Genomic DNA, 12,295 nt, shown 5'->3' with positions numbered 1-12,295 from the left:
TCAATATTATGTAGACATAAATGTAATAAAAAATCTCCAGTGAATTTTTGCAATTTTTATACTTGCTATGTTCACCTGTAGTGCTATTGCATTCTTTCTAATTTTGGTTTGATACAATTGAATGGAAAGTATAAAGTAGAATAGAGGTATAATGTTAAATCATAAGTGACAGTTTTGAAGATTTCCAGTTTTTAGAATGTCTAAATCTCATCCATTTTAGAAAGGAGAGAATATCTTTGCTCTTCTATTAAGTTAAGCAAAATATGGATTAAAGACAATTGGGAATGGCTAAAATCTTTTGTGCAGGACTGAATTCCATTGATTTCTTATTGTGAATAACATGCCTATATTTAAGAAAAATTAAAGATGACTTACTTTGGTCCAAATTTTGGTTACTGGGGAAAGAATATATGAGTTAGGACTTTGTGCAGCTGATTTTAGAAGTGTGAATGATCAGTAGAAATCTTGTTTTAAATGACAGGATGTTAGAACTGAATAAATTATTTTAGGTCCTTATGTTTACTTGCAACAGGTGTTTTAGTTTTGACTTTATTAAAAGAACAATATTCAGCAAAACGGAACAGAAGAATCATTATTAGGAAGGATTAATTTAGTTCATGGTTTTTTAAAATAGTTACCTTTGGGGGGTGTATGTTTATGTGTTTAAATGACTAGGAATCTTGACTGTAAGCCTGTGGAGCAGATTCTTATTCTTATGTGCTGGGATCCTTATCCCAGGAGGTAGACCAGCATCTGTGGTGGGATGTAGGCAGTCTGTGGATTCTCTCAAATTATATTCAAAATTGGGCATATTTGTGCATTTCTGTCAAATCCCTTAAAAAAAGGTTTGTTCCAAAAGAGATGCTATCGAGATTAGAAGAGCAGCAATAATGAAGTCATTTTTAATTCTGTGAACATATTTGAAATTGACCTGTTCTCATACCTCTGTGTTGGAATTAGGAAAATGTACTTTTGCAAGTTCTCAAATTGGTAAATACATTATTTTCTAAGCTTGATTTAGATGATAGTCTGAAAATATTATATTAAAATTTCTGGTTTTAAAAGGTTAATAAATAAAATACCTCTGATTATAAACAATCAATTTTAAGGTTCCCCTTAAGCCATAAAAAATGAAGAAGTCCAATGATATATCATCTGCCTTTCTGCGTATTTCATGCCTCAACAATATGTGGTGTGTCATGGTGTTTGTTTTCATCTCATTGTCAGTTGAGCTGCATTAAGAGTGGTGAGACAATCCCTAAAGTTAATTTCCTCATCATTTGATATTAGATGTCATTGTCTGTGTTTAGATTTCTGAATATTTTTAGTCAGCTATGTTTCTGCCTTAGTAGAATTTTAGACGTTGGATGGTAATATATAATGTACACCAAGCTAGTAGAATTTGAATGTGGGATGAAATACAGTTCTGAGAAGTGGCAGTAGGGAGTGGGGAGGAAGAACTCAGGAAGGGAATGCCAGCTCGCAGGGAGGAATTACCTTGGGAGGAAACTGAGAATTCTTTGATTCTGCAGGGTGAAGCTGGCCTAGGGAAATCCTGGTTAGTTTGACTGTGACCTGTTTGAGCCCCAAGTGCATAGCCTGGGGAGTCCTGGTGACCTGTGTATGTGTGGTCCATCTGTCCATTCAAGCGGGCAGGGCGGGGGGAAGCGGGAACTGAAGCAAAGTGACCTCAGGATGCAGTAAAAACCATATGTAATGGACCCACATACCTGTTACATTGGGCAGAACCACCGTCCTTCTTGATACCAAGACAAATAGTGACTCCTCTTGGCCGTCCTCCTGCAGAACTCAATGGGGCTGTATCTCTACCAGTAGAGATGTTGATGGATTATGGACACTTGGAGCTGAGTGAAGCCTGCAGTGTGGTAATTTTCTACCAGGCCTGAGTAACTACTTGTTCCATGAACGGGAGGAAGCATGGAGAGGCCAACTCTAGCTTCAGCACCTAATGTTGACCTCTTATGCAGGAATGTGGATAAAATGACCAGGCTTCTTCCCACGTAATGTAGCTCATTGGCTTATTCCATTAATAAGCTTTCAGGTATAGATGCTATCTAAAAAGTATTTCTCACAGAAGCAATCCTTCCATAGCCTTTTTCTGTATTCCCCCCCTTATTATTTGTTTCTCCATATTTCCTCCCTCCTGTTTCTTTTCTTTTCTTCCTTTTTTTCCTAAGTGATTAATAACTAATTTCAGCTTCTCCAAACTATTGTTAATATACCCATAGAAACTGATACTAAACTTCAATTTTTGAATCTTTTCCCAATCTTTTTAATTTTTGAAACTTTGGTGATTTAATAGCCTCAGCATGTGTTTGTGTTTGTCATATGGGGTTGGGATTTTAAAAGAATTTTTTTTAGTAATAGCTAACATATTAGAAAGTGTAAACCAGTTGACAATTTGGAAAAATTTTTCTCTGATAGAAAGAACGCACTATTTTTAGAACAAATCTGTTCTGTTTCTAACACAATTTAAAAATGTAATGATTTTTGGGGGGATCAGATTGATTGAGGTAAAATGCACTTACAGTACAAGCCATCCCCTTTGAATATACTGTTTATTGAGTTTTGACAATATATGCAATAGTGTAGTAACTACCACCATTACTGAGATATATAATAGTATCCTGATAAAGTTATCTTATGTCCTTTTCACGAATCCCTCCCCCAAGCCACTGGCAGCCACTAATCTGATTTCTGTCCCTAGAATGTCATAAAAGTGAATTATATAATATGTAGACTTTTCTATCTCGTTTCTGTCACTTAGAATAGTGCTTCTTACATATGAGCAGTTTTACACTAAATACAGGGCAATCTTGGATATGTCCCGGTCCTTGGGAGGGCTTACGTGATTCTATACTTCCCCGTGCTGCACAACTCCTAGCAGTACCATGGCAGTCTCACCAAAGGTGGTTGTGGGGTGCTTTTAGGGTTTCAGGGCTCTATTGGGATCTCTGGAGTATATATTCCTTAGTATTACAGCCTTCATCTCTCTAAAATGCTTGGATTGAAAGACCACCTTTGCTTGCTTACCACTGTATAATATCTTAAAAAAAAGAAAAAAACACATATTGACTTTATTTTGTTAGGGAATTGACAGATAGCAGTGTCCCATCTTTGAAGATGATATAAACAAGCTATAGACTCAAAAAAGCAACTTTCTGAGTAGTCTATTGTAACTTGATGTTATTGCTCTTCCCTTTCTCTTGGGTGCTCTCCTCACAAGAGTTGATTCTTCTTGGAATAAATGTTTAAACTATTTTGTTCCATGAATTCTTTTTTTTTTTTTTAAATCCTCACCTGAGGATATATTTTTTATTGACTTTATTTTCTAAATGTTTATTATTATTATTGATTTTAGAGAGAGAAGAAGGGACAGGGAGAGAAGCATGGATGTGAGAAACATCCGTATGCCCAGACCGGGAATCGAACCCTCATCCCGGGTGTGTGCCCTGACTGGCAATCACACCCACGACCCTCTGTACACCAGAGGCCACTCCAACCAACAGAGCCGCTTGTTCCATGAATTCTATGCAATATTTCAGTTGTTCTAATTTTTGAATGTTTATTTAAAATGGAAAGTATGTGTTCTTACTATTTAATAGTTTAGTAGAAATGCAGTTTTATTTCCAAACAGTTCTTTCAGATTTTTTCACCCCCAAATTAGATATCATTTTATTGAGAACTCATTGGTCTACTGTCATAGAAACCAATGTGTTACTTGTAGAGAGGAGTTGGTATGGGGGGAATAAGACTAGTCTCCATAGCTTGGAATGTGAAATAACTGATTATCTTCTCAGTTTGATCTTTTTAGGATTTTTACATTGAAACCCATTTGTGAGTAATTCGGAATTCAGACTAAAATTTCATATTTAATTTCCAAACAGCAGAGTTAGAGAAAATATGGAAGAACCTATAGGTGAATTCAAAGTAAAACATGAATCAACATAGTTTAACCCTAGCTGTACTTGATTTTTAGAAGTCTTTTATGGGGGAGAAGTTTGTTACTTGTGAACAGCACTGCTTGATTTGGGTAACAAGGCCTAAGGGAATGAGATGATTTTTAAGGTTTAGTAACCATTGACTACTTCTCCTCCTCCCCCTCCTCCTCTCCCCCCTCCTCCTCCCCCCCCCCCTCCTTCCTCCTCTTCCTTCTCCTTCTGTTCCTCACGGAGATATTTTTCCATTGATTTTTAGAGAGAGGGAAAGACAGAAATATTGATGTGAGAGAAACATCGATTGGTTGCCTCCTGCATGCGCCCTGACCAGGGCCCGGGCTGGGGAGGAGCCTGCAATTGAGGTACGTGCCCTTGACTGGAATCGAACCCAGGACCCTTCAGTCCGCAGGCCGATGCTTTATCCACTGGGCCAAACCGGCTAGGGCCCATTGACTTCTTTTAAAAAAAAAAATCCTCACCTGAGGATGTTTTTATTGATGAGAGGGAGAGAAGAGAGAGACAGAGACATCGATGTGAGTGAGAAACATTGATCAGTTTGCTTACCATACACACCACCCTGACTAAGGATCGAACCCACAACCTAGCTGGCCAGGGCAGTAACCAGTGATTTTTTTTTTTTTTAAATAATCCTCACCCAAGGACATGCCTAGAGAGAGGGAGAGGCAGAGGTGGAGGTGGTGAGGGAGAAGGAGAGGGAGATGCAGAGGATGAGAGAGAGAAAGAGAGAAAGAGAGAGAGAAGAGAAGAGAAGAGAAGAGAAGAGAAGAGAAGAGAAGAGAGAGAGGAGAGCCACCTCAGCTGGGCTACTTTGGAGTTTTAAAATATATTATCACATTATGTTTAATCATATTCTGGTTGTATTGGCTTGTGTATATGTTGAATAAAATAATTTTCATGGACTGTGGAGTGAGGGTGGGTATGATCCATGTATTCCTGCAGGTGTTTTGAGGTAAAATTCATTTTGACATACATGCTTTGTATATAATTTGTGCTGTTCATGAATTTTTCCAGGGTGATATAAAATATAATTCTGATAGCCTGTTGTAAATATAAATTCTGAAACAATGTGAAGTTCTTAATATACTGCAAATTACCTTCCTTCAATGATTTTCCAATTTAAATTCACTTATGACCAGTCACCACATTGTTCAGGTCCTGATTACAAATCCATAGCAAAGGAAAATTAAATAGACTCCCTTTTCTGCATTGATTTTAATTTAAAATGTAATTCATTTAGAGCTACACAAAGCTACAGATTTGAAAAGTTTGATAGATCCATTTAAATCATATTATTAAAGTGTTTCCATGGGTTTAGCGCGTGGGGACCTCCCTGCTGTCCTTTACGCTGTGATGTAGGCCTCAGGACATTGTGTTGTGTACATGTGACCATTCCATCCATGTGGTACTTTCTCTCCATTCACTGAGGTTTGCATTCTTTCGAAGGTTGCTTATTTGCCATATACTTTATCTTCCATTTATGTATTATGAATGTTAACCATAAATAGAGGACTGCATCAAGTGACCGTATGAAACAAAATCATTCCTTTTATTCCCATTGGCATTGTAGAAAATGACAGTATTTCTGATGTTTTTGTTGGCATGTATTTTTTTTTTATATTTCTATTTTTCTTTTTAAAAATCCAGGTGCAGATGCTTAAGCAGATTGTACTGCTTTTTGCAGGTGGTTCCTTATACCCCAATGGCTCTTTCCTGGCTGTTTGATTTGTTTCCTTTTGATGATCTGTGGCCTCACACACTCAATGGTGGCATCAATTAAGGCTTATTTACATTAAAAATATTCCTGTAGAACCCCACTATTCTAAGAGATTAAAATGGTACAAGATTAGTTAATGAGTTCTGATCATTCTTTTGTCAAAGTGGTCACATTTTTTACCTGTTTGCACATAGTGAGCCACAGAGTTAGATAAGTAACATTTTCAGTGGTTTTATCTTCATTTTGGTGGTAAGGGAGTTAAGATCATGAACCACTTTACTTGTAAACATTGCACATGTTTTCCTGATGAGTTCTGTTTTCCTCTGGGTTCTTTCTCTGTGATTCTTCTGTCTTTTCCATGTTTCTCTTCTCTTTCCCTTCTTGCTTGTCCACTCTACTCAGATGGTAGTTTTCCCTCTGAGTAAAGAAGGGAAAGAGCAGGGCACCAAGCATATTCATTTTCTCCTAGCTGCGTAACTGAGTTAATGAGAGTCTGCCTCAGACAGAACTGCAGGGTTGAAGTCAGCAATGAGAAAAACAACTGTGGTTTGATTTGTAAGACACTGTAGAAAAAAGGGTTGCTGCATGTTTAGCTTTCTCATGTAAAGGCCTCCTCAAAGCTCTACTCCCATAAGGTTGGAGAGGTGGGTTTCCAAGTATTTGACTGATGCTGGACAGTAAGTTGATTAGGAAATTAGTAGAAGTTAAACTGTTTAAAATTGATCAGAAAGAAACAAAGAAAGGTGGGAAACTGCTCTGTGTTTACTGTATGCCGTGCATTGGGACAAGTGCTTCTTGAATGATCAACTTCCAAGAGTCTAAAATGAGAGATTCCTCTATTAAAACACATTTACCTTTGCTAACCTCCCTTAATATTTTGTTTATTAGTCAGATATTAGGCAGGTTGAATTTAAATATGTTACAAATTGAAAAATTTTCAGGCTTAGTAATTTTATATGTTATTAAAACACCTCTTGGTAGATCTTTTTGTGAGGTTAACCTTTGGTGATATAAGTATGTATGTATTAATTTTTAAGAATTCTGACTAATTTTTAGTATGAGCTGTTTTTTTTTTTTGTTTTTTTTTGTAGAGTGGTCTATATTTGCATAACGCTGTCATTTTGTAAGAAGTACAAAACTTAAAAAAACTATCTGAAATTTTATCTTAATTTATACATTGCTGAATGCTTATATTATTTCCATTTAGGTTTTTTCCCAAGCAGTTTTCAAGGGTGTGATGCATTTCTTCGCCACAAGATGACGCTGATATCTCCCTCAGTGTTGAAGAAGTATGGTATTCCCTTTGATAAGGTATATTAATATCATTCTTTAACAAATTCAACTTTTGTGTGTAGTATTTGTATTTGAGGCAAATTTAACATAAATAATATAGCTTTGACCTCAGGTAGGATTTTTAGGATGTGGGGAGAAAAATTCAGATTCATGTTTTATAACAATTATCTAAATAGTAATTTGAAGTTACTTTTATTTCAGGATACATTTACTAGAGACTTCATGCTATTATAGTTTACTTATAACTACTGATAATAAGATGTAACATATTTGACAAAATAAGATGTAGCACTTTTACATTGAAGTCTTTTATATGAGCAATATAATTTGTCTCTTTAAAAAAAAAGAAAAAAAGAATTCAGAGCAGTTATTATTAGCAGTTTGGTTGGTTAGAATCAGTGATTATGGTACCAGTATGTTGCTTCTAGACACATTTGGAAATAGTACAATTGAGATTTCATTAAGGATAAAATTGCCTGATGATTTAATAATCAGATATTGCTTCTTGGAAGTATTGCTAAAGATTAAGTTCTGTAAGACTCTGTGCCTGCTAGAGCTCTCTTTCTTTGTGTCCGTTGGTAGGTATTGGGTCAGAATTATTACAGAACATGAGCATTTTTATGTGAAGAAGATGACATGAAAATAGCTTTTGACCAGATAAATAAAAGCTCTCTCTCAGTTGGAGGAGGATTAAGTCCTTAGCTACTTGAAAAAACATTAAAAAATAGTTCCACTCTCGTCTTCATTTTTTGTTTGAATTTCTTCCCATAATCCTTGCTATTTTCTACCTTAGAAGCTTTTCACTTGTGACTAAATCTTTACTTCTTTTTAATCTCAGGCCCTTAAAATCCCCTTCGCCCCCCCGTCCCCTGCCCTGCTTTGCTTTGTTTGAAGTAGAATTTTTGCAAATTCCAAGAATCTTTCTGTGATTTGAGGTGGCCCCACTTCCCACAAACTGTCTTTGCGGCAGTCACCATGACGCATACTTGTCTGTGATGAGGATGCTCTCACCTCTGGTTTACTGACATACTTCTGCCCATGACAAAAAGCAGGGCTCCGAGATGTGCACGGTGGGAACGCCCATGGTGTGGAGAGGGGCTAGTGGTGGGGTACAGCACTGTTGCATCATAGAGGTCAGAGGCTGTGTCCCAGAGGGCCCATGGTTACTTTGGGGCATTGTCTTACTTGCAGACACCTCTGGGCACTGGGTTTTTTCAGTCTCAGACACACTAGTGTTTCCTTTATGTGGTTGGAATAAGCTTGATTGGGTACTTTTATTTACGTTTGAATATTAGAAGACTGAGGAGGAGTGGACTAGAGTCCCCCAAGACACACAAACCTCTGTTGGGTTTAGGGCTGGTGATAGGAATTGATTGAGCTGTTCTTTGGAGAGGGGTTATGTAAAGTAGCAGGACTGAGGGATTGGTTCATTTTCCCAGGATGGAGGGCTTTGGGGCTTGTAGGTCCTTGCCAATCTCTGGGGTAGGTGGTAGGCAACCTGCACCCCTTTCTAGGCTCTGGCTTCCTACATACTACTCGGTACATTACTAGTTGTGTCAGGCCCTTATCTGGTCTTTTGAGGATGGGGCATTTTCTCACTTCTGCGGGAAGTGACAGGATGATTATTCTCAGATGGTGAGACACCATGGCAAGAGGGCTGATTGACAATTGTTTTTCCTATGAAATACTGCCACTCCCCTTTTTCACCTTGATGAATGGTGTGATGCATGACTCTGTGCTCCTCAAGGAACTTATTCTCTGATGATGATAATGTAACATGGGCCAGAGTTTCCAAGTTCATTCCTGATTCTGTCACTAGGGTAAATTACACAGTTTTTCTGAGCCTCATTTTCTTTATTGAGAAAATGGGATAATAATAGTACTACTTAATAGGACCATTATGAGGATCAAAAGAGATCATCTATATCAGCATTTTTCAACCTTTTTTTTAAATCTCATGGCACACATAAACTAATTATTAAAATTCTGTGGCACACCAAAAAATGTTTATTGCCAATCTGACCAAAAAAAAAAAAAAAAAGCTATAATTTTGATTCATTCACACTGGATGGCTATTGTTGTATTGGCTCTTGTCAATTTTTCATTTGATAATCTAAGGCAGTGGTCGGCAAACTCATTAGTCAACAGAGCCAAATATCAGCAGTACAACAATTGAAATTTCTTTTGAGAGCCAAAATTTTTAAACTTAAACTATATAGGTAGGTACATTGTTATTAACTTAATTAGGGTACTCCTAAGGATTAGGAAGAGCCACACTCAAGGGGCCAAAGAGCCGCATGTGGCTCGCGAGCCAGTTTGCTGACCACGGGTCTAAGGGAAAAGAGGTCAGTGCCCCTGACTAAATAGTCAGGTGATGCATGTTTTAAAAATTCTTGTGGCACACTGCTTGAAAATGGCTGATCTGCATATGAAGGACTTTGCATAGTGTATATTACATAGTAAAGTACTCTTCCTCCTCAATTCAGCCCTCTTTCTTAGACTATCATTTCACAGTTGGAGTAATATTTTTTCCCTTCTTTCAATGTATTTATACATATATGTGAAAAAGCATATTGAAAAAATAGCTAATGTCTACTTTTAGATTATGTGTATTACCCTTATTGGACTTTTTTCATGATATGGAATTACAGTGGTTGTTTAATCTATACTAATAAAGAGCTAATATGCTAATGTCAATATGCTGTAAGGGGTAATGACCAGGTCATTAGCATATTACTTGGGGCATTGCTCCCCAGACGGGTGGAAGCGGGGAGGCGCCCAGAGGAGGCGGGACCATCCTGTGCCAAGGAGGGCAGGGGTGAGAGCGCATAGCGCCCCCCTCACCAGTCCTTCCCACCCACCGCTCACACTCAGTGCCCCGCAGCCCACCTGCCAGGGGAAGGAGCACAGAGCAGCAGGCAGGAGGCTTCCATGCTCTCCTCTGGTGCCACGATGGGGCGGAGCCGCCGCCTTGCTCTGGAGACAGGTGGAAGCTGGGAGGCGCCCAGAGAAGATGGGACCAGCCGGAGGCTACTGGAGGGACTGAGGGCGGGGCTTGAAGCAGCCAGAGAAGGCCAGAGGGTGTGGGCGCTGGGCCAGGCGCTGGAGCTCTGCGTGGAGAGGTTCCGGTGTCAAGGCAGGGCCCTGTGATTTCAAATCGCGCGGCCGGGCTCCTAGCCTTATAATGAAAGGGACTCATTCTTTTTTTCCCCTGTACGTTTAAAAATTATTATCAGTTTATTACAGAGAGGCAGTAAATTGGCCTTATATGTTGGTTGTGACTGCCATTTTTCTAGAAATTTTACAGAGGCATCTTTATAGGGTTAGAAATAGTTGGGCAGGGTGAATTTTCTTTTATCACATAGTTACAAGGAAGTGCCTAGTTTCCAAGCACAATTATAATTAATGAGATTCAGTGAGATCGGGAAAGGAGAGAATCAGGCTTTGTTCTTATGTGGCTCAGAATGATGGGACTGGAGCCATGCTGAACATTGATAAGCCATTCTCTCTCTCCCTGCCAGGTGGCAGCTGAGTTGCTGCTCACTGCAATAGGACACCTGCTGGGCTATCGGGGGTAGGGGATGATGAACTAAATTTCAGAATTGTTTGGAAAGAACATCTCCCACACACAAAGTTTTAGCATTCCTAAACTGGCAAGTCAATTGTAGTGTGAACACCTTTATTTATACAATGTGTCTCTTGTATATTTACACACATGTACATACCCATATATTCATTTCTCAACCTTAAGGACTGAAATGAACCATGGAGACTGAGTGAACTAGAGAGCAATAAACTTGACAATATATTTTAGAGTAGGCCAATTAAAAAAAACCAAAGAACTTTGACCCTGGCCAATTTGGCTCAATGAATAGAGCTTCAGCTCACGGACTGAAGGATTGCGGGTTCTATTCTGGTCAAGGGCACGTGCCTTGGTTGCAGGCTCGATTCCTGGCTCCGGGGTGCTAGCAGGAGACAACCAGTAGATGTGTCTCTAAGTATTATAAAAGAACTAGAGGCCCGGTGCACAAAAATTTGTGCCCGGGGGCGGGGGGGTGGGGAGGGGGGTCCCTCAGCCCGGCCTGTGCCCTCTCGCAGTCTGGGACTCCTCTGGAGATAATGACCTGCTGGCTTAGGCCTGCTCACAGGTGGCAGAGGGCAGGCCCAATCCCTAGGTACAGCCCCTGGTCGGGTACAGAGCAGGGCCGATTGGGAAGTTGGGGCGCCGCCCCCTGTCATGCACAGAGCAGGGCAGATTGCGAGGTTGCGATGCCATCCTCAGTCATGCTCAGGGTAGGGCCGATTGGGGGGTTGGGGCACCATCCCCTGTCATACTCAAGGCAGGGTCGATGGGGAGGTTGCGGCGCCACCCCTGTCACGCACAGAGTAGGGTCAATCAGGGTTGGGGCGCTGCCCCCTGTCACTCACAGAGCAGGGCCCATCAGGGGGTTGGGGAGCTCCCCCCTGTCACTCACAGAGTAGGGCCGATAGGGGAGTTGGGGCACAGCCCCCTGTCACACACAGAGCAGGGCGGATCAGGGTGTTGGGGTGCTGCACCCTGTCACACTCAGGGCAGGGCTGATGGGGAGGTTATGGCTCTACCCCGTTACACACACAGCAGGGCCCGTCGGGGGGTGGTTGGGGCGCCACCCTCTATCACCCACAGAGCAGGGCCCATCAGGGGGTTGGGGAGCTCCCCCCTATCAGGCACAGAGCAGGGCTGATCAGGGGGTTGGGGCGCCTTCCCCTGTCATGAACAGAGCAGGGCAGGTAGGAAGGTTGTGGTCCCGCCCCCTGTCACACACACAGCCGCAGGGCGATCAGGGGGTTTGGGCGCTGCCCCCTGTCACGCTGATCCCGGTGCCGGGAGGCCTTGTGGCTCCGCCGATCCCGGTGCTGGGAGGCATATTACCCTTTTACTATATAGGATAGAGGCCTGGTGCACCGGTGGGGGCCGGCTGGTTTGCCCTGAAGGGTGTCCTGGATCAGGGTGGGGGTCCCCACTGGGGTGCCTGGCCAGCCTGGGTGAGGGGATGATGGCTGTTTGCAGCTGGTCACACACCCTTCAGGGTGGGGTCCCCACTGGGGTGTCTGGCCAATCTGGGTGAGGGGCTGAGGGCTGTTTTCAGGTTGGCAGGTGACTGAAGCTCCCAACCGCTCCTTTTTTTCTTTTCTTTTTTTAATTCTGGGCCAGCTTTAGCTCTGAGGCTTGTCTCCAACTCTGAGGCCTTGGCTGCTGAAAACAGGTATCTGGTCTGTTTGGGTTCTATAATCGAAACACTGTTTCAACTCCAGCTCTGAGATCCCG

At 41.1% G+C, this 12,295-nt stretch overlaps 1 protein-coding gene across 1 annotated transcript in view; it reads left to right on the top strand.

Moving 5' to 3' along the window:
- The window catches only part of KDM4C (lysine demethylase 4C), a 328,521-nt gene that overhangs the window by 86,167 nt on the left and 230,059 nt on the right, over positions 1–12,295 (top strand). The window contains exon 7 of the mRNA XM_081103409.1: positions 6,902–7,005. Coding sequence (XP_080959535.1) covers positions 6,902–7,005 — 104 coding nt within the window. The remainder of the gene's footprint in view (positions 1–6,901; positions 7,006–12,295) is intronic.

The sequence above is a fragment of the Myotis nattereri genome, assembly GCF_964212035.1.
Source record: "Myotis nattereri genome assembly, chromosome: 12".
Taxonomy (NCBI): Eukaryota; Metazoa; Chordata; class Mammalia; order Chiroptera; family Vespertilionidae; genus Myotis; species Myotis nattereri.
Note: the sequence above shows the minus strand (reverse complement) of the source record. Positions and strands in the feature narration are given on the sequence as shown.